Genomic DNA, 25,659 nt, shown 5'->3' on the forward strand with positions numbered 1-25,659 from the left:
TGAGCTAGTCATTCATTAGAACAGTTTGGAAGACAAGTTTTATTTTTCCTTCCCACTTCTAGCAGCAATTCACAGTGATGCAAATGGTTGAAGTGCAAAGTATTCTTAGGTTTATTTTAGTTTGGACCTGCATTTCAGATGCGTGGTTTTCTAGACTGTAGCTAGACCATGCAAACCACATTATCCTCTGCACAGTATGTAGTTCAGTAGTTGCAAAACTGAACTTCTCCTGAAAGGATTATCAAGTCAATAGTTTTTTAATCCCGAAAAATGTTTCACACTTGTAAAGGACTTCTGAAATGTGCAGGTTTTTGGTATTGTCAAGAGAAGTTTTCACAACTCTGTCAGTGCTGGAGAGTTGCTAGGAATCATGTTATGTTTAATAAGTTGCCCAAGAATATTGAAAACTTTCTCTTCCCCCAGTAAGAAATTTGCCTGTATCAGTCAACACCCATCTCCATTCTGCTTCATTCTCCTCCAGGATGAAAGCCAGCCACAGACTACATATCTTAGAATGAATACCACCAACCTACATACTGCTATAACCACAGAAATCCAAACATTTAATATTTCAGGTCCTGATTAAGCCCTATAATTTAATAGAAGCATAATTCCAAGCAAATGAGCCACCTCAATGATTTCAAAGTGACTATTCATGCTCTAAAGGCAGACATGATTAAACAGACTTCTGAATCAGGTCCCAAATTAAGAGAAACTGCTTTCCGTCTGTCGGCTCCACATCATTCAGAAAATTAAAGGGCTACAGGCATAGGAAGGTGCTATGAAAGCTTTCTCTACCAGGACCTGATTTTTTTCACAGAAATCAATGGAAATTATGTGGCATAGCATGTAGGCAAGTAGTAGACTGTTCTGAAAGTAATTCATACTCTGTCTGGTTTCGGAGAGAATTGACAAAGACACAAGAAAACAACACATTCACAGCTACGTATACAGCTCTGTCACTTTGTGTCTATTCTATAAAGCCATTAAGGTTTAAAACCATTGATCTCCTTTATTAAAATTGACATTTAATTTCCTGTACAGTTTATCAAAATTTAAATGCCAAATTTGATGTTGTGAAAAAAAAGTCTATATACATGCTTCTCTTTTGCCACTATAGATTTCTTTTGGTATCATTAAGATTTATGCATTTGGACTGCCACAGCTTCAGTAGAGAAAGCACATGAAGCAAATTTCATCTAATACATTCAGGATATAAGACATCATGGCAGCTCTTTCAAAACTATTAAAACACCTAATGAAATTTCACAATGAAACCAGTCAGGTAGAATCAGATCCAGAAGTGATTCCATATCCACCTTGGGTTATATGTGAAAATAAATTTTTCACTGGGCTTTTATGTATTAATTAAATAAATGGACTCATGCTTGCTTACTTGCTTATGTTGGTTGTATACTTCTTAAAAGAAGACCAAAAACATTGCTCACAGCTTTCTCAGTGCCTGACACGTTATGAAGGTCTACCTTGTCTTCCAGGTAGACTGATGACAGCCTACACAATAGTTTATATCCCAAAACTTTTGGGTTTGAGCTAGGATTTTTTATCTTAGTGTGGTACTTTAGGTATCTGATAATATGCAGTCCTTTTTTCTTCATATTTTCCACAGATGCAGTGTGAGCATTTGACCTAACTAGAGTTAGCCTCTAATAACAAGTGTTTTATGAGATAATGGAAAATTTTTTAGTTATCATGTATTCAGGACACAGCCAAAGATAGAGGTCATGTTAATTAGACTGCTTCAGGGTTACCGTAACTCCATGGTCACTTGACAAAAGGGAAGAGGTCTAACTCAAGTGACTGCCTGGCAAGAGACTAGAGCTCTTACATGTGATAGTCTCCACACCTGCCCACCAAGCTTCGCCTTCAGGCACAGAGGCCAATCTGTTGAGAATGACTTGACCTGATGAAGGATCTATTTATACACAAATTTTAGTCCTCGATCAAAACTGCCTGAATGCCAAGCAACTGGCCCAAATACAATCTTGTCAGTAACATTTACTAGCTCAGAATCAAATAGTCATAAATGGGGCATTCATACATTCATAATACTTACCCAAATTTAACAATGCTTTACTACAAATTCCTTTACTTTGCATCCTTTTCTTTTCCCTTAATGTAATGACATGACTTAAGAGCAGCACACACTGTAATTTCTGTGCCTTTTCAATTACAGACAATCCCTGATATATTCTGAATTTAAAAATTAAATTAGAATTGCACACTCCATGCCAAGGTCTTCTTTATGTTATATACGGATAATGTTCTCCATGCTCTATATAACAAATATCTTCAGTAAACAAAATGTACAGTACTGGAAATTCCTTTTTTCAATATAATTTCCACAATATTTACGGAATTGGGGAATATATGCCTCAAGATTATTTCCCTAGATGGCTGAAGGCAGGATCTTCTAATGAAGTAGCACAACCATTGACACAAAATTGCTGACACAAAACATTATTTATCATAAGCAGGTGCATAATGTGAATGTGGCATGTTCTATTCTTCTGTAAGAACCCGCATAAGGTCCAAGCCTCCCTCTCTGAGGGGAATGAACACTCCAGGGTTTCCTGGTACAGCAAGGCATGCAGGGTAAAAAATAAAAAATAAAAAAGGGCATTTGTAGCATACATTCTCCCCCAGGCAAGACAAAGTCACATATATCTGGGGCCTGATTTGAAGCACCCCAAAGGAGAGTGTGATTTTCCTCAGCTTTCAGGAAGGTCAAAGAATCACTCAGTTAACTCTTTCTCCCTGACCACTCTTCTCCACTTCAAAACACATCTTCTCCCACAGATCTTTGTAGAACAGATCAACTCCACATAACCCCAGTATAGGCATAAATGAATAAATGAAATAACAATGTATGGACCTAAACAGATCAACCTTTAAGAAAGATATCAGGAGTTCACCTTGGAAAAATCAGATGAAGATTCTGCAAAACAACAACCAAGGAACATTTTTGGCAGAACTCAAAATTCCCTGGAAACTTTTACTATAAAGCTGATTGTGCAACACAGCCTGCAGCCACAGGTAGCATTGAAAACTTTTAGGACTCTGTGTTTAATTTTTCACTCATATCAGTTCATTCTTTTACTCCAAAGGAACAGAAATCAAGTGTAGGCCATTACTCACAGCCAAACAGACCTGTATCTAACCTCACTGTAAAGAAAATTGTAAGTCTGTGCATAATAAAGGATGAGTTACTTACCCTACTACTACTATTACAAAATCCAATAAATTCCATCCATTTCTAACATACGCATTGGGGTGTAATAATAATCCATATGCTATAATCTTCAAAAATGTTTCAACTGTAAAAATTATCAGGAAGGCATATTCTACTTTTTCCTGTAAAAGACAAAAAAGCACAATGAAAGATAACATAATTTAACGGCTCCTTTACTAGCTAAAATTTGCAGTAAGTGGGTAAGTTGCATTGATTGGGACTAAGGAGATACAATACCTCATGGCAGTTTATTTTACAGGTTTTAATTGCATAGCGCTTAATGGTAGCTGTACTGGCAAGGTTATAATTACATAATTGCATGAGACTTTCCTTTTTTCACATTCTGTGAGAGAAAAAGACTCTTGTTTCTACAAACATTGAAGTAGACTGTACCTTTGCTTAAGCAAATAGTCCCATCCAGGTCAACAGGATTCTTAGCATTCATTAAAAGCAGAAAATGCTGTAGAACAGAGGGCCCTGGAAATATCCTTAAAAGGTATGCAGTGATACACTTATTTTGACTATTCGTTATATCAGCCTTTATTTAATTAGTTCTACCTAATAAGGGAGTTTGAGACACTGTTATCCCACACTAAGAAGATTCAATAATTTATAAGCTATTTAACAGGGTCTTTTAATTTTACACTGTCTGGCAACTTTTTCATCTTGACGTGGAAGTTTATATTGACTTATTCTTCCTTCCACATCACCAGGATTTCTTTAAATTACCCTACAATAAACTTGCAAATTTCTGAAGATCCAACTTCAGATTTGTTTCAGTGCTTTTTAAATCTTATTAGTTTCTTCATTCTACCAAAATTCTTATTTTAAACAGAAATATATGTTGAATCTCCTTTCCTAGATAATTGGATAATATTTTTTGTGGCTTCTTTCTATAGTAATAGTATATTTGATTGGGATAAATTGTAGAAGTCACTGCTATCAAAACAGTCAGTTAACATATTTGTTCTTTTTACCTTCAGAAATCACTATTTCATCACTTTGTATAATACTTTGCTTAGTTATCTTTTACTATGTAAATATTAGAACCAAGACTAAAAGACACAAATAGAATGATTCATTTTTTTAAACTTGTTCAGGAACACAGGATGTTGCTCATTTACCACACACAATGTTAATTATATGGACTATAACTGCTCAGTAAGGATTATGATGTTCTACTATCATATACTCAAATATAGTACAGATATTACACGAGACTATGTATTTGCTGTTTGTTACACAGTGTGGCACCTTCACATACAACCAAATGAAAAACAAACCTTAACTGATCGCAATTTAAACCAATATCTTTATATTCTCACATGCACAGTCTTTAATTTGGAAAGCTTTTTTTTTTCCTTGTGAAAAGGCCATTTATAGTTGGTTATGATGTGATATATCCATTTATAAATCTGATGCTGGTGACTCAGTAAATGTAGAGGCTTATCAATAAACTACATACTCCTTTACAGGTATTCATCTCCAACAAGACACTGTGAGATCACTAGGAGAGGTAAGGCTTTCTCTTAGTGCAAAGCAAGGATTACTGGATCTCATCTCCTGCCCATCTCAGTCCCATACCCCTGCCTTTTCTCCTCTGCTTTGAGTACACTTCATAAACACTGTAGAGCCTCACCCAAGGCAGCTTCTTCTCAGCAGTGTTACATTTTGCATGACATCTTCTTGTCAAGTGAAACTGATGGACATCCTCCTTCTCCTCATACTTCCTAATAATAATTTTGAAATTGTCCCTTCCACTTACCTGTTAAATTTGCATCAATAAACTGGAACAAATAATGGATAACAAGAGTGAAGTGGCCTCAGAAGAAATGTGAATAGTTTGTGCTCTCTAGCCATCAGATTTTTTTTCAGCTAAAGAGCACCACAGAGGTTACAATAATATGAATAATCAGCATTCCCAAGAAACATACTGCACTGTAAAAAAGCTTAAATTCAAGCGAATCCTACCATGTACACATTTCACAATAATAGTTATACGCAGTAAGACAGAAATAGCTAAGTCTGCAGCTTGGATATAGAAAGATAAATAATGTAAGACAACATAAGGAAGACAAAAATATTATGGTTGGCATTTGCTATGGGCAAAATATATATCAAAATTATAGTAGCAAAAGAAAAGATGAGACAAAAGAGACAGGACGTTTCATATATGCAAAATTTCAACAGCTTCTTTATGTAAAGGGAACATAGGACACAGGACTGGATGGGACCCTCTGGGCCAAGATGACCTGTCCAGAGTCCTTTTATTACAGGCAAACATATAATTTAATTTCACCCATCAACCTACCAGATTCCCTCCTAAAAAGCATCTTTGCCCCTCACTTCAAAGAATGTTCTAATGCTCTTCTGTTATTTGGGTTAGTCACTTGCCCCAGTCCAAAGTGTAACTTGCTAAACAGTCACATACCCTTGCAGTTAATTTTAATGCAACAGTTCAAATTAACAACTCTACCCTATTGCTTAACATCCATCTTTTAAAATAATATTGTTCTTGCTCCTGTTTATTTTATTCCTCTTTTGTGGAAGCAGGACCGTTACTTATTTCCTAAAAAGTATGGCAAACATTCTATTAAAACAACATGGGATGCAAGACAAGCACGTTTTTTAAACCCAGTGGTGGGGTTAGTGTCAGTGTGTGTCACTTTGCAGATGGACCATAAGAAACCTTGACAGCTGGACCAACAGAAGCCATATGAATCTCAGCAGGGAAAAAACTATAATTCTGAACCTCAGGTTAAATAATCCCACACCAGTATGAGCTTAGAAAGGACCTGAAAGTCATAGTGGGCACCACATTAAATATGTGCTCATTGTAAATCAGACAAATTCCATATTGGGTTGAGCAGATAGAGGGAAATTATTCTCCACCTCTACTCAGTGCTGTGGGGCTGCAATACCCCTACAGTTTTGAGTGTCCTAGTTCAAAAAACGTGTTGAGAAAGTGCAGGCTCTAGTGAAGGGGAGATCTCCTCTACAGCAAGGAGGATTTCCTCTCCATCAAAGAGGAGACTAAGAGAAGGTCTAACAGCAGACTACTGTAGGGAGAGGCGCTTGGAAGATCTCGCGATGTACAGGAAGAACAGAGGCACATGAAAGATCTCACAATGTACGGAAAGAACGGGGAACTAAAGATCTCGCGGTGTACAGAAAGGCATATATAAAGCAATTGCGTAGTTAATAAATTGAGCAAATAGCAACCACCATATTGGTGTTTGGTGCTTTTGTTCCTGCGAAGGTTTTAACCTCCTGCAGGGGTTAGCTGTGATCTGAACACTGCGTTTCTGTGGCTTGGCAGATAGAAAAAGACAGCTAATACCTTACCACAACAGACTACAACTACGTAATGGGGGTTAAAAAGACTATGAAGCCAAATGCTAAGTAGCAGCACATGCTAAAATAAGGGGAAAGAGTCACAAGCTGCAAGTTTGGAGGTTCACAGGATGTTAAAAAAAATTTTATCAGAAGAGTAGTCCAGAATGTGAACATGAAGCTTCAGATTAGGAAGTTTTGACGATGCAGCTAGGTAAAGGTAGAGCTGACCTGATCTAGTGCTGGCAACAGTCCTTCTAGGAGCTGAAGGACTAGGCAAACTCCAGAGATCTCTCCCAGGTAATAACCTCTAGGGCTCTTTCGCAGTTAACAGTTCTGTAATTTTTCTTATTCCGATATGATTCTGATAGTTGTTACAATAATCGTAAGGAAAAGTACAGATAAGTTCAGGGCAGGTACAACTGCCTACACCCACTACACATTCAACATGTAAAAGGCCCAGCATGCTACGTAACAGTGAACACTGGGAAAGTTTTCCTTCCTCGCTGTAGAAGAATGCAAGTTTCCTTCCATTCTTGTTCTCTGTTGTAAAGCATATATACCTGGTTCCAGAACTTGCCCCTAGAAACATATATTCATAATAGGTACAAGACAGAATCAGGGACGACGCTATTAATGGAGCCAATGGCACAAGGGAAAGATGTAACGACATCCATTGGGCAATCCAAAAGCCACAACTTCTTGAAAACCTTGAGAAAAGGAACACAGATATCTCTATACATCTACAATTAAAGAGGCCAATTGTTTTCCAGTGTTTCATTTCTTCCTTTGTTTCTCACTGTTCCTTCCTTTTTCCTCCATGCTCTCACAATCTCAATTTTTTTTTTTTTAAATTGCAACTTGTGTCTTCCATAGAGGCCAGATGAATGATTTGGCCCAGCAGTTAACAATATTCAAAGTACAAGCTGTGCTTTCTTTACAGACTGGGTTTTTTTGATAAGTAGGCAGCCAACAGATATTCTAACACAAATTACAAAGTTAACAACCTGCTCACCCTCAGGAAGGTACTGGCAGTCCCTTCTCACACTTATGTAACTCCTTGCCCCATCACTATGGACAGCAGTTTTTGCCTCTGCAACTGAGATACATCTGTAGGCCATAAATCACCTATCATGTCCAGAGCTGAAGCAACCATTACTGGAGAGTAAATAAAATTTAATCTATCATACCATTTTCAGTATTACTGGAAGAGTTGCAGAGGTACATTTGCTGTGTAAAAACAAATCTAAAACTTTAAGAGATAATTTAAAAATACAGACTGCAGTTCTAACAGTTTATCTGCTTTCTTTTCTCTTATAGTGGAGAAAACTATCCCTGCACATCTTACTTGTTCAAATTAGTTGAGATCTTTAAGAGAATACCTTATTTCATTAAAAATGGAAGTAGGATCACTAAGAAATAAGACAACCATACAAAAAAGGAAACACATAAAACTGAGTGAATGTCTGAAAAAGAAAATCTGTATTAAAAGAAACTGATCAAACAATTTTGGTTTTAAAATTTGCACAGACTGAATTAGAAATGGTACATAATTTCAAATATGTATTATTGCATTTAATTCTATACTGCATCACAAAAGCAGCAGTGAAAAAAAACCTGACAGCTGTAAATCTGAAGAAGATATGAAGCACAAAAATATGTCTATGTTACCAAATCTAATCCTATCGCTGTAGAGATTAATAGCAGCTTGGTTCACTGATTTGATACCACACAGAGCTAGGTCATCTCTCTTTACAGGCGGCTGATTCCTGCAAGGCTGTCTAACACTGTTGTTAATGTTGCTCGAAATCTTCAAGTCTCAGCAATCTCCTTCTGAATATATGATGCAACAACAGGACTGGTAAGGTATACTGCCTTTCTGATAGACATCAATCAGCTCCGCTTTGATATTGATCATGGAGTACAAAACAAAGGCTACCCTTACCAACTGAGTTTCAGTGAAGTCATTAGAACTACTTTTTCTCAAGAAAAAAATTTACTTTCTTAAGTAAAGCAGTCTAGAAGAAACCCTGTTGCTCAGGAAGAAATTTTTTGGTTTTTTCCCCCATCCTAGCCAGATGGTGTACATTAGTCATCATTTATTATCTTCATATTTTCAAAATCTCTGAAAGAAATATGCAAGCTACTGTTATATGTTGTAATGCGATGCACCAAAACTCAGCATTTAAATTAAGAGGTCTTACAAGATAATAGTTTTAAAATAAAAAGCCATTATTTTGCAAAACCTTAATTTACTATGCTATGTAATTAAGTATTCTCATATTAATTTCCACTCATTGGGCATCAGAGCTCAGAATTATTTCTTAACTGGGGAAATAAATTTTTGCATCCAGAGTAACACACATCAGAGCAAAAACTGCTTAGCAAATAAAGTGACTAAGTTAAAGCAAAGCAACCAAACTGATCAACTTTTTGCAGTTTAGATATACACAAAACCAGACACTTTGACATTCTTGATTTGGAGACTAATAATCAATCATGTACTATTAAATAAGATGCACGACTGATTCCTTGACAACATACAAAGCCTTTCATCTTTTTGACAAACAGCCATTCTTTCAAATTCTGCCACTGGGAAAACACAGCATTTATAAGACAGAAAAATAACTGAGTTTTTAATTTTGAAATATAATAATTCAATTTTTCACTTCCTATATCTGTATTCCCCTGAAAATCAGTTTTGAGCTGCACCACAGTAATACTAACAAAAAAAAAAAAAAAAAAAAAAAAAAAAAAAAAAAAAAAAAAAAAAAAAAAAAAAGTAAAGCTATTTATTCCCACATGTGGAAAATGTTATAGCAGTTTCCCAGTATAGAGAATGAAACAAACATGATATCCATATACCTGGCAAAAAGAAAACAGCACTAGAGCTTTACCTTTTTTTCTGCTTTTAAAGCTGATGAAATAATTTACTTCCTAGATTAGATGTGGAAATTATTCTGCCCTTATTAGAAGAACTAGAATTATTTATTACTCAATAATTCAGTGATAACTGTTGGGTTAAGTATGCCTTTAGATACATAATAGCAAACAAGGGTGGAAGAGTTTGAGAAACAGTGTTTTAAGGATTTCTGTTCTGATCAACCCAACTAAGTTGTGTTGCATCTTCCTGCTCAGTCCTGATCCACATGAGGGAACTGCTCTCAGTTATGTCAGATGTCTGCATTAGTGTTCTTGTAAGTATAAGCTTTAGCTTTTTGACACAGAAGCTCTGCAGAAACTTTTAAAAATGTAATACATATCCATAATTATACTTCTTTAATACAGACATGGGCCAATAGACGTTATTTCCACACTTCAAGACCACATGACATTCCATATACACAAGATGATTTTATGTTTACCAGCCATGACCCCTGACCTTAAATTGCTCCCAGAACACCCTCATCCCTACATCTCAGAGTACAAAGAGTTTGACAGACCTCAGAATTCCTGAGCACTAGGATTCAAGTGTGGAAAAAGGAGACAGCTTGTGTAGGCATTGTATTTTAAAGAATTATTTAACTGCTCATATGGATTGCACCTTTGGTGACTAAATTTTCTCTATGTCTCTAGTTGAGTACTAGCAATCCTCTTGAAACAGTAAGTGCTGAACAACTCTATCAAAAAGGCACCCCAGCGAGATATGTATGCTAAACAAAAATGTTTTACAAAGGTATGGACGAAGATCTAGGTAGTTCTTTCCAAAATTCAGAAATTCAGAAGGGATTAGTGGAAACAGTACAGATGTGGCTAAGTCACTTGCATATATTAACTTGTATGTCTTTACGCATTCAGAAGCCAGTTTTGGGAAACTTTGAGAATACATTTCCTAACACTTACATATCATGCAGCGGTCAGAGTCCAAGCACACTCCTGAATTTACAAAAGTAACTACTACAAAAAAGTATAGGAAATTTAGCTTTAGTTGTGGAAGTCTCGAATAATAAAACTGAGATGAATATGATGGCTCAATTGTAAAATCCAGGGCAACTCTGGGCAGGAATGTGGCATTAGGCCCAGAAATATCTCCAATCTCTGAGCTCTTTATAGGACACCATCATACTACTTCAGATCCAGATGCGCTGGTGTATCTGATAGCAAGGTTGACACTTAGAAGTCAATACCAAATGCAAACTCCATATTTAGAAGTAGGTGCTATACACCGTGAACATTCTCAAACTAATTTCTGTATAAACTGAAGGGATTTTGCATTCCTAGTACACTGCCAAGCATCATATCTCACTTAAAGAATTTTCACTATTTCCAAAGAGGACACAAAATCTTTTCATCGCATTTGAACTGCAAATTCACAAGCAATTGGTATACAGCCCCAACTAACACTTCCACCCTCTAGATCTCAAGCAGACAGCTTGCATGAAAAGAATGTGCAACAGGACATCTCAAACAGTGAGCACAGCAAATCCATGAAATGGATATGAAGCTATATGCTGAAGAGTAATTAAGTGTAATTAAGTTTCTTAAAGTCCCTAAATTCCCTTTTTTATCAATGTAGTCTGAAGTTGCATTTTAATAACTTACATCACTGAAATAGTATCTCAACCTTCAAAGAGTTTTAGGTAGCAGTAATGTCTACACTTTCAACTGACAGATTATGGCAGCCAGAGATAGACGCATAAGAAGATCATGTTTGACACATTGATTAGTTTTTTTCATCATATCCTGTAATCACTTCTTCTAAATACCTGCATTTAATCCCTGAGTTTCTCATATTTTTAATCATATATTTTTTCACTTTACCTTGTAAATAACACAATAACGGAGATATAGTTAAACATCTCCGTTGTGAAAACAAGCATTTGTATAGACAGGAAAATGTTGCATCCAAATGACAAATTTTCATACCAGTTACAGGCATCTGTGTGGATCCATGCTGGTTTTGGTCATGTAAAAGCTCTATTCAGTACATATGCTAAAAACATATTTTCCGTTCATAACATTAAATAGAAAAAAAAAAAATTTGTTCTTTGTCTAGTTTTTTCCTATGCTGTATTTAGGTGGAACTCTCTCTGCTCTCTGACAGGTAATACAGAGCTTTACTGAATAACAGCTAGGTGGAAGCAACAGACATATCTATTCAGTATGTACATTATTAAACACACTATTCACATTCCTTTGCATAACCTTACAGAGGCACAGACTATCTTTCTGTTTCATGTTGTTCTGATGAAACAAGGTAAATGTCATCATTTTGGAAATTTGCTCATAAATGACTAAAACTAACAGACTTGCCATTAATTTACCATCTACTGAAAAACTATCAACAAGAGACAATGAACCAATCACTTCACAGTGACTGTATACATGCAAGGTATGAAAGGCAAGTTGTAGGAATGCCAATAGGTAGTGACATGTGAGTTTCAATCCTAAATCCATACAACTCCTGTTGAAGATTTAGTATGCCAAAGAATCTGAACTGCACAACAGAAAACAGGCCAAGTAGGCAATAAAGAATATAACTGGAAGAGAATCCAAATTACTTGGGTGTCTTTCTGCCACCTTATAATTGATGATATTCAGTAAAATAAGGTCAGCAAAATAAGGAAAATAGAAGAGACAATATTTATGTATGCTGTCACGTTGTCACATAATTTTACCTTACATAGTTGACTAAAGTCAATGTCAAGTAATGAATTAAACCTGCATCTAGTCATAAAAGAGCATTAATGTTAAATATATTTTATTACTCAATTACAGTTTTATTTATTTGTAAGAGAGTAGGCTTTGGCTACAAAACGGGGTGAAAATGTTCCTAGGTATCAGATACTTCAGTGAACATCTTCAAATTGTCTGAGAATTTATAAACCAAGAGAATTTTCTAATCCCTATAAATTCATATCTGATGATGCAGAAACCCATGAGTAGAAAACAGACTGGAGCACTGATAGCAGTAAATTATCTAGTGAATTTTTTTAATATATATGTTGGAACTTGGAAAACTTTCAGATGTTACAAGACTAGTAATAAGCTCAGTTTTTGTGTTCAACTGTTTCTTAGATACAGACTTGCCAGAACATTCAAAGAGAAACTGAAAAACAAGGGTAAAGTGGGTAAAAAAGATAATCTCCAGGAGCCAAAATAAATTATTTTTCCTTAAAACAGAAAAATACCATACCAAAATCTCACCAATTAAATCAAAGAAAACTATAATGCATTTCATCATTACAATATGAAACATACAGGAAAAAAATAACCTGCTCTAAAAATACTCTTCTGTGAGCCTTCCAATATGTTTCCTGTGAGCACATCCACATCTTCTTGCTAACAGTACTTAAAAAAATAAGTATTGATACTATATATACATTTCTTTAAAAACTGTCGTAAAAATGCAGTCTATTCAGGTGATACTGCAAAAGCCTGGATTTAAGCCCATCCACTTCTTCCTATGTCCATTTTGTGATGGCTTCATAGTTTTTCTGTGATTGCTTCATAGTTTTTCGATTTGTTTATTTTGTTCTTTGACTAATACAGTTCTGAAAGGTATGAAAAAGTGGCTCATATATCAGTTAAGGGTAACTTTGTGCTCAGCTTTTACGTAGGTGATGTTGCCAAAGCAGAAGTCTATCCCAACAGCCAGATTATTTTCCAAATGATACTTCATGCAAGTTTTCTTCAAGCCACTCCAAAGGAATATGGCATCCCAAGTGAAAAGGAAGTGAGAAAAACAAAAATGTAACATTTTTGTGGGTTAACTATTCATTGGCAGCTCTATAATGTTGCAATGCTATGTTTTAAGAATGCCAAGGACTTTCTGTAAAAAAAAAAAAGATTAAAAAAAAATATGGAGAACAGATTGGTTTTGTAGTTATGTTCTGCACTGGTAGTGTCAGCTGGGAAACAGAACAATGACATATTCATTGAGTAGGTGTTTTTTGCCCTAGATTTATCCATCTGATTGCAAATCTAATTTCTACTTTCATAACAAAAGAACTGGAAGTTGGTAAAACCAATAGTTTCATTACTGTACTTCACTCATTAGTCTGTCAGATATATGACTACAGTAGCTCTTTGACTCTGTCAGTTTAAAAACTACAGAATGATTTGTTAAAAACCTACCCAACGGGACAGTCTGTTTTTCTAAATACCTTTAGCAAGATGGACACTTTCCTTATGTAAGCCTATATAATTTAGCGTTAACTTGGGTTTTTGTTTTATTAGGGTGGAGAAGGTTAAATAAATACCCATTAATAAGGCTTTCAAAAACTCAAACACACAAGCAAGATCTGTACCTACCATACGTCCTGGTCTGACTTTGAAGTCTCAGAATATGAAGGGAGAACACATTTAAGTCTATTACTTTACTGGAATATTTCTCCATTTTTAAATGGTAGAGCCCTAGACAAGTTGCAGAGCTGTGTCCTACACCTATGGTCTGCTACTGCTTTCTGCAAGCCTGTAAGATCAATAAAAGAACATTTTCTTCAAATCCTCTGTGTTTTGCAGAGCCATCAACTTCCATGACCTGGATTAGGTCTTCTGTACCAGGACCACGTACAGAATTAAAATATTATAAAAAAATCAACAAGGGCTTTAAAAAGTACCAGACGATGTGAATACCTTATATTGGAATAATAATGTTAAGAAATTTGATCAGAGAAATATGAATTCAGTTCTTAGTTTCTTGTTTAATATTTCCTAACACTGGGCCATCACTAGCATTTCATACAGAAGGTACTGAACGCAATACCTGATGTGGATATGACACGCCTATACTGAGAAGGTATGACTGGTAAATAACGTGTTCCGCTGTGAACAATCTAATGCCTTTCTGGTAGTGACATGCTTCATGCTCTATCATCAACCTGGAATCATTTTCTTCTAGAAAGAACTACTTAATTACTTACATACAAAGTTTACTTTATATTTATTACTAGGTAACATGCAGTACTGCAGTATAAAAGATAACAAATAAGTCTAGGAAGACTGCGTTACTTATGAGCAGACAACCTGCCAGAGCATTAGAAGTAATAAACTATAAAAATGTCAACAGCAATGATGTTAATGAAATAAATTTTCAACAGTAGGAGAGGGCAGGATAGAATACTCGTGTAGACACTGTTCAGAACAACAGTGTGAAGAACAAAAAAATGCATTTATCTGAACTGACAAAAGACTGGCCTGCAATATCCATGAAAATGTTTAAAGCACAACTTTACCCTTGAGTGTTTCAGTTTGCTGAACAAGTTCTTCCTAGTACTTTTCTTCTCCTTTGGTTGTTTTTGAGCCAAATGTCTGTACTGCCTATTTAATAAAAATTTTATTCCACAATCATCAAAAATATCAAAGCTTTTCCACTGATAAAAGACTTTGTGCGCCCAGTAAGTATTTGGATAACTATGAAAGGGAAGACCTCCAACTCAAGCAGAAGGCTCAGTGAATATGAGAACATTGTCGTTATGCATCTGAGGGTCAGATTCCTCTGACTGTTCCATAACCAAGAAAATGCAGATCTGTAGAAAAAAAAGAGTTGCAAGGAGAAACATAGTCTTATGCCATGATCATGTTCAGTGGAAGCCCTTTTAGTGTCCCTAAAGCAAAAAGACAGTAGCCTGGACATACATTGCATAGAGCACAAGAAACATTAAGAGGTGGAAAAACTCAAAAAATATCTCAGCCAAAGCACCAATTAGTATTCAGTACACAAGTAGGATCAGTGATATACCCGTTTTGATTTCAGCTGTGCTCAGGTACAATATTGGTCCAGTCTTCTGGAAAATCATTAAAAAATGAAAATATATGTAGTTTGATTCTAGTAATAGCATCATCATGAAGCCTTACTCTTTTCTTAATTCTAACCATGATAGAAGTGTTCAACAGAAGTAACAATAAATGTACTAATTTTTAAAGAAATAAACACATGGAATACTGCTGAGAGTCATTGCTAAAGTATCAGGAAAGCTTGCCACAGTAAAATCAAAACTAAAATAACCGAATAAAGTTGAAAAAGTATTTTTCGTTCACTTTCTGTGATCTAAAAATCAAGCCTTACTGATAAAAATCTTCAACTTCTGATAGAAAGGAAAATATGAGTCTGCCTGCCCTGAGGCCAAATTTTTCTTCTCTACGGATGAATCAGTTTTCCTTCTATCTTGTGGAATGTTACTAACATTAGTTAGTGCCCCTCCAGTGCCTGCTACAATTACAGTTCCAGATTCTGCAAACGACTACGCATGGTTTTTTTAATCACATAGCCAGCCATAATATTAAAGGCAGTAAGCAGTACTCAAAAAATATCAAACACTTCTAAGTGCATCCTTGTAACTTCAAAGTTACAATGCAAAATAATTTTTCTCCTTTCAATTCCTATACCATCTGGCAGCCCAGGAGATGCATTTAGGTTTTGAACTTCATATTTCATTTTCCACTTCTCCACACAGAACACTATTTATCAGAAAGCTTATTTTGTTATTCTTATTAGTCCCATCTGAACTGCGCCTAAGCCTTTTTTTTTTTTTTCTTTTCCTATTCCCCTATCTGGGATATCAGTTTTGATTTTCAGAGAAGTCACTGTCCACAATATATTCATAAGCGCTCTGTCACTGTTTCAAGTTCACTTCCATTATCACTGTCAGAGAGTTTGAGTATACCAACACCTGCTTTTAATCCACCTATAAAAATGCTCTCCAGCTGATGTAAAATGTCACAGTCCCTGTGACTTTATCCCACCTGTTTAGCAAGACAGCTTCAAAAGCATATTTACAAATTGTGTTCTTGAATGTAATGACATGGAAGAAGAGCTGTTACTTCAGTTTCAGAAAAATCGGGCTTTTTCCCCCAGAGAACTGCAGTCTCTACTACTTCCAAGTAGGCATGAAAAAACTATTATTTTGATCAGATACAAATCACTGAGAGACCCAGAGCCAAAAACAATTTAAACCCCCTTTACCCTTCTTCAGTTATATGCACAGAATTTCAAAAACATGCATTGTACTAAGATGTTCACATGTAGTCAGCCCTGTATTTTTCCAGCTTTATGCACTTCAATAATTGTAAAAAATGAAACAGCAATCATTAGCCTATCTTTTGGGGAATTCCTAATTTAATCTCATGTGCATTCTTTCTAAGTATGCTTATGATTTCGAATTAGACATTCCTATGCTTTTATACATATACGCGACAGAATTCAACAATCCTAACAGCCCTCAGCCTGCCTGGCCCACCTGGACAGTCCATCCACATTTTCCCATTTTGTTGAGAAGAGAGGAGTTGTTAGGTGAAGACAGTCTTATGTCTTGCAACTAAAAACAGTCAGGTACCATTAATACTTTTAAGTGAGGACTTAAATGTAAGGAAAGCAGAAAAGAAATCCAATGGAGTTAGTTGTGAAGCTTTTCTTTGGTTTAATGGCATGAAAAACTATAAATTTTTTACATAAAGAAAACGCCAAATCAATAGCATGCAGCACCTCCAGAAGCAGGAGAAAACATTGTTATCAACCTAAGGTGTTACCTCTTAACCTATCTCACTTTGCCCATGCAGGTAGGATGTAACAATTGGGCCACAAATGCGTTTTTTTATTTGACCTATTCTAAATCATTTATGTTATCTCTCTGGTATCAAACTTACTGCTTACAACAATGGAGATACTTAGATTAGCCCATAAATCTAAAGAAAGAAAAAAGATGAACCTGCATTCCTTCTAGGGAATCTGATTGCCTAAGTGAGGACATTTCACAACCAAAATAGCCAAACTGAAAATGCTGTTAGACTCCCACTGTTTCAGTGATATGAAGAAAGCTCTAAAAATGTTAAGATTTTGTTTCAAGTTTCAATAAGCATAACAACTAAAGTACAAATCTTCATACCTTAATGGCCTGGAAGTTGCTCAAAGAGAAACAAAATGTTTTAATTAAAGCTATTTCTTTTACTTAGTGCTATTTCTAACTTATGATTTGCCAAAGGCATTGTTTTACTCATGTTTCGATGGAATACCTAGCACAGCGTGAAATAGATGGCATCTCCTCTGTTGCAAAAGTGAAAGGTTGACTTCTGCCCTTGGCTTCTTTTATTTTCTATGAAAGCTTAGAGGTAGAAACTGAAGCATGATAATTGAACCTTGAAGGAAAAAGTAGTGACATTATAACAACTGCTTCTGTCAAGTGATAAATATCCTGTGTTGTGATATATTTAATTTTCATGAATAAATTGATAGTGTTAAAAAACAGTGGGACATGCTGACAGCCAGAGCCACTTATCATAGTAAAAAAAAAAAAAAAAAAAAAAAAAGGATAATTCATCTAACCTTTTTTAAAAACAAACAAAAAAAAATCAGCATTTATATTTATTATACTTGGCATATTTAAAAGGTGGTTTTCATATTCTCCAGTGCCCAAACCTGAAAGTGCCAGTGGAAATAACAAATGATGTAATAGAAGTGTGTAAAACCTAAGGCAATAATACGTCGTAGTCAGAATCCAGTGGTTTTGTTCAAGTGACATACACATTTGCACTCAAAATTTTGCCTTTTTTTTCTTTTGGTTAATGCTATCAAAGCGGCAGTCTCCTAGTGAGGTGTGTCAGAACTAATGTAGCTGTATGTAGTTCACTGTAATTGAAAGTAATTCATGCTGTCACATTTACTGTAACGAGAGGTCACATCTCTAGGGCCATAAATGTTGTTCACATTAATCGTAACTGACACCCTCCTCCTCCTCCTTCAGGGAAATTCAGCCATATTACATGGCTTAGTTCACATTCTTTATGAGCATCTGAACTTCTTTATGTTTGAAGGTTTTTGTTATCTGTTTCGGGGTTGGTTTGTTTTAAAGAAATAGTCAAAAATACCAACAACAAATTTTGCATTATAATAATTTCATGGGAAAGTACAGAACGATAATTACAATTACACCATTCTCCAAAACTCCCACAAATTACTAAAAATAACCTAAAATCTGCCTATTCTGGAAGCAGAAACAGTCCTTAATTTATATATACAGATAGGCCATATTCAAAAATACTAATTAAGAATGCAACATACTACATAACAACCAACTGAACTGCATGCATTACTTTTTCACTAGTACTTAAATATATGATGATTTAGGAATCATAAGGTCACAGAGTAAACAACATATTTACTTTGGAATCTTAAAATCTGTACTGACCATGCCAGGGAATGAACCTCTATTCTCAACATGATCATATATTTCAAACCTGGTATTTAAACAATGGTACCATTTCCTTTTAAAATATTAACTAGTAATTTGGGTTTTATAGCATGTAAGACTAAACCTTTTTTCCCCTATTTGACAGAGCTACACACTGGATGAAAGATCTCCAAAACACTGAATAGATGTGTTCTCCATGTATAATTAATACAGTTTACAGAAAACAACGATCTTTTAACCTACCCTGGAAATACAGTTAAAAATGAAAGATGCCAAAGAAGAAGAAGTGGCATATAAAACACACTGGAGAGAGTATGATGTGCTTGTTGACCAGAGAATAACCTTAATTTCTTAGTTTTATTTTTGTTGGGTTGACTAAGAATCTGGCTTTTCCCCTTGAAAAGTTAAGTACCTGAGTCACAATTAACAAGGGGTATCTCAGCTCAGATTTAAAAGCTTATGTTTTTTTTTCTAGCAGATACTTATGGGAATGCAAAATATAAATTTTCATTTATTCACCACAACAAATTATAAGATTTATGATACAGAATGAGAATTGGGTATTAAACCATTGAAAACAAAAAAACAGCTTCAATTGTATAATAGATTAGAATAATTTGTTATTTTATGAAAGGCAGATTAGCCTTAGAGTTACAATTATTTAAAATGGAATGTGGTCACCCAAGAAAATCAGTTCCTTGATTCTCCTCTAGCATAAACTGGGGATAATGACACTGAAATCCTAAATTAGATGAGTATATGAGCTTTAGAAGAATCAACACTGTAAGATTCCAGACTCACTATCTATCACAGAACACAACTCTTCAGGCATAAATCTAAGTTTTTCTTTTAAAGACCTATTTTTCTCTGTCTGACAATATCATTTAGTTTTGGTGAGGCATCCAGCAATTGCATAAATTCCTACAGTAATATTTGGTGTAGATCTACATAAAACATTCATATAATCCCTGCAGCCAAAGTGTGCTGAAAGACCTAGTTCTACTCTTCAATAGAAAAGAAACATCAAAACCAACAAAAATGCATGATTTCACTGAAATAAAATGGCCATATTACACTTATTCCCTTAATTATGATTAACCTTAACTATTGTTACGTTTTTAACAGCAGCACTCAACACTTTTCAGAAATAACTCTAGGTTTTGCTTCAAAACAGGTATGCACTTCACATTTTAATATTTCCACACTATTACCTAATAGCTGTCCTGTGCCAGTATCTACAATACTCTTAAGTATTATTGTACCACACTGACGATCAACAAAAATGAAAACAACTTTCATTTAAAATAGTTCTCCAACTTTAGTCTAATCCACATTATACTTCCATCAATTTCTTTCTCTGTATGAGACATTTCAGCACTTCTGTCCACATACTTCATTTATTCCTAATTTCACAGGTTATCATTAACTTACATATTTCCAATATATTATCCCTTAGGAAAGGAGTTCAAAAATCATAGTGAAACTATATTCCAGTAAATCATCACCATTAATCCCTTATCATTACAAAAAGTGTATGTCACTAAATACCTATGGGCCTTTCTAACTAAGGAAGTGACTTTTGCTTACCATCTATCTTGTTCTATAAAGAATAAATCAGGAAGTAGAAATACATTTTGATAATAAAACATGCACTACTACTGTACCCTGAGAGACTATAGCTATTTGAAGATGAGTTAGTTACTTAGAATTCAAAATACTTCAATAACGCACCAATCGCTAATTTCAAAGTTATCTGGCGAGAAGCAGCAGCAGCACCAATTAACTGTTCTGAATAAACTCTGGGTATTTTATGTTTTTGCAGGTATTCTAAAGCTTTTTTTGTACAATAATTTCACAAAAACTATACAGTCTAGCACTTCATTAGATCTGGGGGTAGATCAAAAGATATTTTCTTAGTATGTCAGTAAATTCAGATTTGCATCTTTTTCTTATTTTACTTCTTGACTCTTTTCTGCACTCTTTTCCAGCAGAGTTGACAGCATTTAGGCTAGATGTGACGTTGTGGGGCCCAATCCTGCAAAAACTCGTGTCCTGTTCACTCCTGCTGGAAGTCTTTTCCCATATCTCACCTCTCTGGTGATTAGAAAGCTCTTCTAATCTCTAAAGTAACTTTACTCACAGCTAGTTGATACCCAATTGTTCTTGTACTGACACTATCCTTTATCTGAAACAGCTTTTCTCTCCCCCTCATGTTCCCCCAATGAGATTCTCTCTCATTCTTCAATTTTCCTAGCTGAAAAATGTCATGCTGTTACATGTTCCCTCTTACAAAATAAGTTTTCTTTACACAGTCATCCTATTATCCTGCCTCTGCACCTATTTATTTGAAATGATCCAAGAGAATGATTAATTTACCCTCTGCCAGACAGCAATTTCCATAGTGTGACAAAGTATGCACAGAAACCTGTTATGTAATTTTAAAATATGCATTTCTTATATGTCTGTTTCAGTAAATCTCTCTTAACTCCCTATCTTCAAAACCTTACTTTAGGTTCAAAATTGTCACCACTTGAACTCCACCAAAGAATCGACACTAGTTTTTCCAATCACATACGATCAGTATTTTTTACACTACTTTCTGAACCACCCAGGTTTCTATTTCAGCAGAGCATCTTAGCCATTTATCCTTTCTACATAAACATATAGAGCTTCATAGCATTTCACATGTGGGAAGTCCTTTCCACAGGGATCCTTAAAACATACATGAATTTTCTTACAAGAGAAAAGGATTATTCTGGTTTGATTGTGTAAAGTTGTCTTTTCCAATGTTATATAAGCCTCGATGTCCGTGCTGTCGTGTATTTATCATGTCTAGAGTTAAACAACTCTCTCTTTTATGTCAAAAGGAGCAGGACTGAACCCAGAATTTGGAAAGTATCCAGTAATATTTGTTGTTGTAATGTTTTCTTTGGATAAAATATGTTGGACAAATGCAAAGCCTTTTTACTATTGCTACAAAATATGGTTAGATTGGGTCTTCAGGCTATATACTTGTCATTTAGATTCTGTGACAGCAGTGAGCAATGAGAAGAGCAGAGAGAAGTTAGCCAAGCAATCAGCCCTTGAGATTATTGAAAAAACCCACATCTGTAGAAAATAATTCATATTAAAAGGAAGAATTATTTTTTTACCTTTATTTGCAGTCTTCCAGAAGTACAACTATCAAGGACTATGCTATGTAGCTGTTTGTTTCTGTACGTTTTCTGTAGTGTATACTGACACAGGTAATTTAAAATGCCATCGTTTGTTCTTTCTCTGCCACTTGAATGAGTGTACCCTTTAATATTAACTCGCTTTACCAAAAGATAATAAAAATACTACAGACGGCACCATACTGATACTACTTAGCCAAGCTGAAAGAAGGTAATTTGAAAGTTAGACTATAGATTACTGCAGATATTATCCCATCTAAAACCCAAGAATATTGGCGTACTAAGGACTCGGATTTTGGTTCACTACATAAGAAAGGGCAGTATAGATGTGTTATCAAATGAGATTAAACTACAGGGCATATTCTGATTTCTTTTCAATTACATGTTCAATTACATGTTGAGATGCCATCCATTCTCCCCTCTGGAAAAGCAGAAAAGGCCAAGATAATTTAGTTCAGCTGCTGGGTGATCCAGAGTATTTTCCAGGCCAAAAGCCCCAGCTACTGGCCATGTAGAACACTGCTTCCTTGGAGGACCTGAGACACGCAAGTCAGGTAAAGTCTGAAGTCAGGCAGCAAAATATTACTACAGTGAGGGGACAATGAAATTCATTTGATATACTGAAGACAGAAAAATGAAGATGGAAACTAGTATCAAGTTTCTTTACCTCCAAGCTTTACCAATTTCCACAAAAATTCAGTGGAAAACAAGTTTCCAAAAAGGAAAGAAAAAATACACTCTATTTGCTTATATTTATTGCATTCTCCTGCCTTTCTCACATTGCTAAATATGTTTGCTCTGAGCTAGAGAAAAATACTTAGTGTTCACCTTACTTTAGACTATCTTAATAGATGTTTTACTTCTAAACTCCTGCTAAGCTTTGGTTATACTTGTTCAATCAGTTTAACTGAGTCAAAAGTAAATTAATACATATATATATTATAAACTTGATTGCATCAAGGACAGATACATGGAAATATATGTATTTTATTAATATATTTTACCTATAGTGCTAACAGCAAAGGGATCATAGCATAAATAAGTAAACTAGTGTAAACTGAATCTAGCTGAGTACTAATAGCCTTCAAGTTGTAGCAGCAAAGAATGTGCACAGGTTAGTGACCTGCAGTCTGCAGAGCAGTCACTGACACTGCAGCTGCACTGATCTTCATGCCCAAGCTTAGCTAGCTTTAAATCTGCCCTATGTATTCTCTAACTAAACCTCTGACTGCAGTGTATACCAGATAGATATAGCAGTTTTATAGCATCATAAAACCTGGTATTGGCTGGCAAATAAATAATTTGATAAATTACAGCATTCTGGCCATCTAGTATCTCTATTCCAGCATCTCAGAATCATATGCAGAAATGCACGCTCTACATCTACCACTAGCATACAGGACAGTGATGAAGCCAGGCATTGTAAATTGAAACCAGGAATCCAGCTCAACACCATTCTGCTGGAGTTGGGCCAGCTAAAAGGCTGCTATGTACAAATTCTATATGCTTCTCATTTTCTTTATTATTTTAATGGTAGCTTATATAAATATACAGATGATAGTCTGTATACTGTAGTATAGTCTGTATATATGTAACACACATACTATTGGTACAGCAGAGAATGGAAAGTGCAACACTTTTTACATGCTGTAACCGGTAGTGACATGTTCTGAGAAGTGGGGAGAAAGTGAGATTTCAAACCAACCCCCTAAATTTGGGCTTACTTCCAAATGCATCTAAAGCACAATACAAGGATAGAAAAGTATTCTCCTGTCTTTCAAAATAAAGTAGGTCAGTATGACCTGATCGTATTTCCTGATGTGTTCATGCTGGCCGACTATTGCAGACAGCAAGGGAGAAAATTAAAATATATATCTATCAGAACCCTTTCCATATGTTTGCTATATCATTACATAGACCCAGAAGAAGCAAGCAGAGGTGAAAATGAAAATGTAAATGCAGAGCTTTATTTATTTAAATCTAAATTATGTCTGTTCTAATCCTAATCTAGAGAATTTCTTATCACACCAATATAGTTCAGACGCATGTTTCTTTAAAAAATGAAATTTTATTTCCTTCATTTCTGCTTCCTACTGTATTGAATCTTTGCTCGTTAAAAGCAGAAGGCAAAGCCTTTTTTTCTCCCTCACGTGATACAGCAGCTTTCATATGCTGTTAATATTAAAACTACATCACTGACACTCTTTTCATAAAGATTTGCATAAAGTTTTGTTTTTCAGCAGGAAAATTAGATTAAGGCAAAAAGTCTGAAAATCCTGTGTGTGGTCATTTTAGGATGTACACAAATACAGAAAGTTCATGCAAGAAAAGTTAGCAGAGGACTAAAACTTTAAAACATGGCCCAAGAGTAGGTTATAACAGCATATAAATCATTTCACCTTTGTTTAAACTCAGTTTAGGTGCAGGTTGAAACTGGATTCTTTGAATGTTCTGTAGCCTACAGTATAATCAACTAGTATACTCAGAGAAAATCCTACCGTGCATGTCCACATAACAAAGAGTTAGACATTCTGGCAGAAACTGAAAAAAATAATACCCTCTAACTTTACACTTGACTGAACTGTGAAGTTATTTTCTCATTAGTAAATATTACTAAAATTTATATATTATAATGTACACTAAAATTTAGATACTGCATTTAGCTGAGCAAAGATTCAGTCTGTCACAACTTGAAGTCAATATTCAGTACAGATAAAAGACTCAATTATAAATATTACCTCTAATGTAAGTGAAGGATCATATATACGCTTACAGAAGGAAATACCTTTGTAAATCTTAACTGTTTTTCTGTTTTTTCTTCTTCTACCAAGTATGAAAACAGAAAAATTCAAGGAAAGAGTTGAATCCTTTTGGTATGCTGAGGGAAATCTGCCCTGAATCATAGATTACATGGCAGGAACCTCGTAATGCTTACATTGTGCCTACTTGAAAAATGTCAGTATATCGGTTTATTAAAGTTTAAGTCAAGTCCTTCAGAATCCATCCTAATATCTGTCTTCAATCACTTTCCCAGCCAGACCAAGTTCTAAGTAGATAACAGTAACTACAGTACTTGAGGCTCACAATGAAGCATCTGACAACTTTCATGAAGACTGTCTGGATAGTATCTTTTTGTAGATCAAGAAGTTCAGTTTGCTTCAAGCAATAAATTCACTTTCCATAAAGAATGCAGATGGTTAGATAACAACATGATGAATGCTGTACCAGCCTTACACAAAAGACATAAGCAAGCATTTATTCTATTCATCAGTTATGAAAGAAATTAAATTCTTTTAGCATTTAATTTGCAATATAGTGTTTATTAATATGGCATCACACACCTACATATGACAAGTATTTTACTGTGCTAGTATGTTTGTGTGCTACCTTACCTCAGTTTACTAGAAAAAGTGCATTAAAAATAATCATGAAATCACATTAACACTTAAAAATACAGTTTAAGACTGTCTATCCCTGAACTGTACATATATTGAGACTGCATCCTTAACTTTCTGTAGAATGGATGTCATTACGTTCATTCTAAAAAAATCACACAATACCGAGAAAAAAAAAAAAAAGCTCTTCAACTGGTATCCTTTTCCCTCAACATTTTCATAACTACTTTCCAATAAAGTATTACAGGTGCCTAAACACTGTATGCTCTGCAGCTAACTTGTATGGTTGTTACAATACTTTGAATCACCTGACAACTGCATATAATGTTTGTACTTCTTCCAGTGACAGAAGCAACCATGATAATGTACTTCTAATCAAA

General features: G+C 35.1%; 1 protein-coding gene across 16 annotated transcripts in view; it reads right to left on the bottom strand.

The window, feature by feature from the left end:
- The window catches only part of CACNA1D (calcium voltage-gated channel subunit alpha1 D), a 232,573-nt gene that overhangs the window by 122,055 nt on the left and 84,859 nt on the right, over positions 1-25,659 (bottom strand). For all 16 annotated transcript variants that reach the window (XM_026857486.1, XM_026857485.1, XM_026857471.1 and 13 more), the window contains exon 4: positions 3,233-3,372. In XM_026857486.1, the coding sequence (XP_026713287.1) occupies positions 3,233-3,372 (140 nt within the window). The remainder of the gene's footprint in view (positions 1-3,232; positions 3,373-25,659) is intronic.

This window comes from Athene cunicularia (genome assembly GCF_003259725.1).
Source record: "Athene cunicularia isolate RWA chromosome 12 unlocalized genomic scaffold, athCun1 chr12_part1, whole genome shotgun sequence".
Taxonomy (NCBI): Eukaryota; Metazoa; Chordata; class Aves; order Strigiformes; family Strigidae; genus Athene; species Athene cunicularia.